This window comes from Gouania willdenowi, chromosome 3 (genome assembly GCF_900634775.1).
Source record: "Gouania willdenowi chromosome 3, fGouWil2.1, whole genome shotgun sequence".
NCBI classification, from domain to species: domain Eukaryota; kingdom Metazoa; phylum Chordata; class Actinopteri; order Blenniiformes; family Gobiesocidae; genus Gouania; species Gouania willdenowi.
The window spans coordinates 305,308-312,183 of record NC_041046.1 but is presented as its reverse complement, the minus strand read 5'-3'; the positions used below and the strand labels follow the sequence as shown (position 1 = coordinate 312,183).

The 6,876-nt window shown below is 37.8% G+C and overlaps 1 protein-coding gene across 1 annotated transcript in view; it reads left to right on the top strand.

The window, feature by feature from the left end:
- itfg1 (integrin alpha FG-GAP repeat containing 1) overlaps positions 1-6,876 on the top strand; it is a 223,503-nt gene that overhangs the window by 122,835 nt on the left and 93,792 nt on the right. Inside the window, exon 11 of the mRNA XM_028441662.1 lies at positions 3,441-3,591. Coding sequence (XP_028297463.1) covers positions 3,441-3,591 — 151 coding nt within the window. The remainder of the gene's footprint in view (positions 1-3,440; positions 3,592-6,876) is intronic.

Sequence of the window (6,876 nt, the reverse complement as noted above, 5' to 3'; positions counted from 1 at the left end):
GCACACAGATTGGTACAGTTGATGGGAAAATAAAAAGTGTCCGATGACAGAAAAAGGGAAACAAAGGAAAGGGAGGGTCACAAACAGTGTGTAGTGGGGTTAGAGCAGCCTTCAGCTCGAGGCAGTCGGACTGATTGGATGTGGAGGAGGTAAAGGTGGGTTGATAATCTGGTTCTCTGAGCATTTGAGGTGGAGTCAGAAGGGTCGCTGGTGTGAGCGAACCCACCAGCCAATAGCACCTCTGGAGACCAATTAGAGGTGAGCTGAATAGATCTGGAAATGGCAGAAGACCTTTTGCAAACACACTTGCATCCACCTGTTTTCAACACTTGTAACAATCGATGAACCTAGGCACGCTGCTTAGGATATCTGGTAACGTGTACCAACTTCAGTGCACATCACACTTTCACATGAATGTTTTTCTATAATGTAATGTAATTTCTCTCCTTTTTTTAAATATTGGCTGATATAATAACAAGTCTACAAGTAATTCTCACAGACTTAAAGGGAAAATATTCTTTATCTTTGCCCCTGGTAAATTGTCTGCTTTCTCTCAGCTTCTGCATTTTTAATTAACTTCTAATTAATCTGTGGGAAAGAGTTGCAATCAATACTTATTTGTGAACAGCATACCCTCAACTTTGCAAACTAAACTCCTAGTTTAGTTTGCAAAGCTTAGAAGCTTTGTCCAGCATCAAGGGTGCAACAGAACAGCTTTTGTATTTCAAGTAGATACTAGAGCTTTTCAAATTGTGGCTTCACATGCAGACCAGTTGTTACATGCAGCTCCAGTGGTCAAGGTTCAACTATATTACTGAGAAATAATATTTTAATTACTGGTCTGCTCAGAAGACCTTTGAATGTAACACTGCAATGTTGCAATGAGTGCACAGTGTTGCACATTGTAATGTAATGTCATGAATGTTTAATGCAAAAAAAACAAAAAAAAACTATGGTTTAAGTTTTTCAGCTGAAAGTGTATTTTATTTCAATTTTCTTTCATTTGATTTTCTATTTTCAAAGCCAAGTCCTGGGAATATGTGTCATATTTGATGCTCCAGGCGTATTCATGAAAGCGGTGTATGTGTGCATGTGTGCACTCACACAGTCTGACCTTGAGTTCATGGCCACCCCTGTAGTGCTGGAGAGAGCTTCTTTTGAAGTATGAAAACCATAGAAAAGACACACACATTTATAAATAACAATCAAGTGCCTCCTAAAGTTCAGCATAAAACTTTAAAATGGATACATTATTTTCCACACACACACACACACACACACACACACACACACACACACACACACACACACACACACACACACTCACTCCTGATAAATCTATGCCACTGAGCCAGTGGGTGATGTGGGGGTGGGGGGGGGGGGGTGTAGTAGCAGCTCCTCATCATCAGCTGATCACATTGTATGGACGCTTTGCTCTTAACTACAAACCTAATGAGGAGAGAGGAAAAGATGAGTAAAGACCAGCCATTCATAGATTACACACAGTGACCTTTAACCAAATGTCCAGTTGGAATGTGCAATCACGGTCACACTCACTTAATCCCACACAAGATCCTCCCTCCTCCCTCCTCCCCCTCCCACACCTTCTTCCAACACACACACAAACATCAATCAATCTTTAAAGATGAGCTAATGTCATTTTTATACTGATTTAATGTGTGTTCCCGAGGCGTTATGTGCTCACTTCAGAAATTAATTGCACTCTTCCTGTCTGCTATGAAAACAAGCAGTATTTGAAGTGCAAATGCTTGTATTTATCAGCATCTCAGGTTAGTGTATAACCTTTAGACTCAGTGGGAAAAAGGCACCTTTATATCATCGTCCTTGACCTACAAAACTAAATTTATGTTGTTTCTGTCTCAGTTTATTTATTTATTTTTCACTCCTTTATATAATCACATACCATCATAAGTGGTAGTTCTCTAGGCCTAAATACTTCTCTTATGAAAGATGAAGGATGAAGGTAGAATGGCCTTAATCGCTTAAAATAATAAATACATTATTGAATGGTTTATTTAAAATGCACAAATATATACAAATTAATTATATTACCTATAGCACTTATAATCCATCTAAGTTTTGGTACATTTTTTAATTATTTATTTATTTATTGAGCTATTTTAAAGTGATTTATTTTTGTAATTTGTTTGAACTGAGAATCCTTGACTGAAACATAACTCCAGAAATCTTGCTTTTTCAAAAAAAAAAACTGTTAGTTGACTTTTAAGTACAAAATTGTTGTTAATTACTAAAATATAATTTACGTGGCAAACATCTGGATAGCAACTGATGTATGGAATGACCAATGAATATAATAAAGCAAGTCCTGTGATTTAGGAAGTGGCTCGACCTTCCTATGATTGCAATGATCCAAATTATTATTATTATTTTTATTATAGATTTTGTTGCTGTGATTGTTATCACCATGGATAATATTGTTATTAGTAGTAATAGTTGTAGTAGTATTTTTTGTGTTATTATTGAGCATCAATTGAAAAAAAAAATTTCCAATGGGGAAGCCTGAGCTCATCCAATGCATGTTTTAATGTTGTTTAGCGATGCTATGCTTTAAGCTTATGGGACTTGTTTACTGTTTAAGTATTAAGCCAGTAGATTTCCTCAGTACTCCTTAAAGTCACAGTAGCAGCAGCATACCATCAGTCAGCAGTTTATCAGTAAACTATACCTTTCTGTATGTATGATGGATCATCTTATTTAAAGCAGTAAGAGTGAGTTTGCTTTTAGCGCTGCACCATCCAAAATGACAGATATAATATTCCAATGTTTTCCCTTACTCTCTTTACATTATTTGCATTGGGACTGGCAGGAGGAATAGAGTGTAATGTGAGATCCTAAGAGTGGGACGCATCACTTTTTTTTCTATATTTAGAGCAGGTGCTCTATTTTCCCCACCTCACCTTTCTGCAAAGATCTAAGAACTGCAACAGAGAGTCATCTGTAAAGACAGAGGTGAAAAGAGTCAGTGAATCACAGGAAGGCTGTGTCAAAAGCAGCTTACGCTCTTCAGGTACAGGGTTAGTTAGAGAGCAGCTGAGAAAGTCATTGGGATGTATTTAAATCCAATCTGGGCATCCAAGTGCACAATGGGACGGATTAGAGGGTGTGGTCTGAAATAGGAGACATAAAGAAAAATCTACTGCTTAGATGTGACATGAAATGTAAAATTAAACATTTGAAAACTTATGTAAAACATTGAACTTGTATATAATGGATTCTGTCTTCACTAGCATTTTCATAATGTTTTTATTATTTGACTAATTTAACAAGTTGATTTTGTTCTAGTTTTTGTCTTTGCATATTTGTGCTAAGTCTAATTTTAGTCAAGTTAAATGGATTGTTGAAGAAAACCACTGCTGCTGTGTAAAGCCTATGTAACCTGAGTTTTTCTGTTCTCGCAGTGATCAACAGGCGTTTTTGTTGGAGAACGTTCCCTGTAACAACCAGGCCTGCCACAGTGTAGGTCGGATGTTCCTTATCCACTGGAACCAGCCAGATCTGGGAGCCATTCAGAACGCCATCACAGCAACATTCTTTGACATCTACGAGGATGTAAGTACCCATTACAATCTGAACTTTTCCTCCAACCGTTTACGTCTTGTGTATTTTTCATTTCACCAATGCTTTTTTGTGTATCTGTCTTTATATATCAGGCACCCACAAAATATATTTTTCAAAACTTTGAAAAAGGAAAACTTCCAGTTGGTTAAAAAAGATAAACACACGTTTCAACAATGGAATGAATCCATTCATTTTTTTGGTTTTATATGTGCTCCTGTGATTAGCTTTGTCCAGAAATCAGAATTAGAATCAGAATCAACTTTATTGGCCATGTTTATTATTAACATGTATGTTATACACGCAAGGAATTTGACTTGGTGAACCAAAGACAAGTGTTCTCAAATGTCTTTGGAGACCAAGCCTGGTTGGTTTGCCTCTAAAGGAACATGAAATCCAGTTGGCAGTGAGGAGGGTGTACGTTATCACATTTTTTTGATTACGTGCATAAAAGAAGAAAAAAAACAGGATCAAGGATAAACCAAAACAAAAGAAAACTCACAATAATAAAAATAGCAATGATAGTAATAAGATAAGAGAAACTTTATTGATCCCCAATATTTGGATGTTGCAGCAGCTCCAAAAAAAAAACAGGGAAACAGGAAATATAACAGCATCAAACAATAATTAAATAAAGGAGGAAAAAATACAATAGAATTAAATCATACTAGGCAAAATAGTAGGAATAATAGCTACAATAGTGATAATCAATATATATTGGATACCCATAACACAAAAAAGGGTCACACAAAATATGTATATATAGATAAACACATACCCATAGATATATGCACGCATACATGTATAAATAACAAACATAAATGAAATATACAGAGTAAACATTTTATTAAACACACAGCACACAAATATTTTAAATGCAATTAAGTAAACTAAATTGAAATGATGAAACTAAAAAACTAAATAATAATAAATAAATTAAATTAAAGTTGGAACGGGTCAGATGGTAAACAAAGGTTCATCATCAACCATTTTAGTCATAACTTACCGATGTGTACAAAGTTACAAAATAATACGTACGATACACATTAATCAAAACGTATTACCAAGAACAACCAAAACAACTAAACACATTCTTCCTATAGATGCACCACTACAGATGAAACTTAAAATCAGGTCCAGGCATTCAAAGGGCTTAAACCCAAACTATAGCGAAAAGGAGAGAGGTCAACTTTGCTAGTTCTCATGATTTAATGAAAGAAGAAAAGACTGCCAAGCTCTGATGAATTTAGCAGTAGACCCCCGCAGTGTGTGTACGCTCTCCAGCTAAATACAGTGAAGAGCATCCTTAATCCAAGAATCATGCAATGGAGAAGATGGCAATTTCCAACAGAGTAATATCCAACGCTGAGCCAGTAAAGTAGGGAAAGCAAAGAGGTCAGCTTTAAATTTTGAAAGACATACTGCAGGTGGTAGTATCCTGAAGAGTGCTATTAATGGAGGTGGATGTAAAGGCACCTGAAGCACCTGTGATAGGGAATTGAAAACCTGACACCAATAGTTCTTAAGGGATGGGCCAGACCAAAACAAGTGTTTTAATGAGGCGGATCTCTCACAAGCAGGGCCAACATCAAAGAAAAGAAAGCTTAAGTTTTGTCCAGTAGACCCTATGAATAATCTGGCATTGGATTAACCTGTGTTTTGCACACAAAGACTATTCATGAACATGGTGAAGGATTTGATTCCCTCACCACTCACTCGAGATGGCACCTTTTGATGGGAGGACAGGAAGCAAAAAGGTGTCAATTGTGTCTGGTAAGTGTTGGAAAGGGAACTGGGAAGATGCGTACCGCATAAAACTGCAGAGCTGCAAGTACCTGAAAAAATGACTTCCTGGAATGCTAAATTTCAATGAGATCTGGTGGAAGGAGCGAGGGGGGCCATTGTTATAATGGTTGTCAAAAGATTTTGTGCTGTGATTGTGCCAGACAGAGAAAGTTCCATCCACAATGGAAGACCGGAAGGTGGGTTTTCTGAATATGGGCGTTTGCAATGACAAAGTCAACAGCCCAAATTGGCGCCTGAATTGATTCCAAATTTTTAGACTTGACTTAAAGGTATTGTGGACGATGTTTAGCTTCCGGGTGGATCATCAAGACTATTGGTCCTCCTAATTGTCAGTCATGTTCACGAAAGGCTGTCGTACGTGCTCGTGCTCGTGCCCGGTCCTTTGAAAATGGATTTTCACTTACCGGTGGCGAGTCTGACGTAGTGGGAAAAGCGCAAATCTTCTTTTGTAAGGTAAGCTTGTATGACCGATGCCGACTCCAACTTGTAAACAAAGCTGTGCACGATGAAAACGGGGCTCGTGCACGCTCTCCCGCACACGCGTGTTGCGCATGTTGCGCATGCGCATTTTTTTTCAAAATGTGGAGAAGGTGTTTGTTTTTTAAATATCGTCCACAATACCTTTAACAAACATTTTTAGGGAATTCCAAGGGAGGTAACCATTGAAGGGTATAGACCAGTGCAGCGAAGGAAGACAGCCTGCTGGAAGCTGCTTTAAATCTGACTGACTGTCACTCAAAGCAACAGCCTCTAACCAGTAATAGAGTACATGTACAGTATATTAGCCTCCACACCCGATAAAACTTCACCTCCTGACCCCCCATCACACATCTTATTTTTTCCAAATTAAGAGTAGATATCACATCCTTAATCCAGTGTGCCACTGCTGGAGGAGCATCATCCTTCCATTTCAAAAGAATTAAATGTTGAGCTAAAAGGGTTGAAAAGGCAATTAATTTCCGTACCTCGATCGGTAACCTCTCCGAAGTGACCCCGAAAAGCAACATAAAAGGATCTGGTGTTATATTTGATCCAAGTACAGCAGAAAGCGCATCGCAAACACCAACCCAGTATTCCTGAATTTTTGGACAGAGCCAAAACGTATGAACCAAAGTTCAGCCGTTTTACATTCATTACATGTTGGATCAATTTGAGTACATCTTTGCCCATTTGGATTTAGTTAGGTGTGTCCGTTGCACTATTTTAAATTGTACCAGAGTGTCTTGCACACATTAAAGATGAATGTATCTTTTTCAAGACCTCAGCACAGAGAGATTCACTGATATTTTTCTGTAGGTCCTGCTCCCAAGATTGTTTGATAGTGATGCTTGAGGTAGATTCCAATTGAGCTCCCAGTTGTAGCATAAGTAGCATTGCCTTTTTCTTAAGTGGATTGAAAGACATCAGCTGATTCATTACTTCACCGGAAGGTTTGTCAGGGAACCCTTGAATAGAACTCGTAACAAAGTGGCT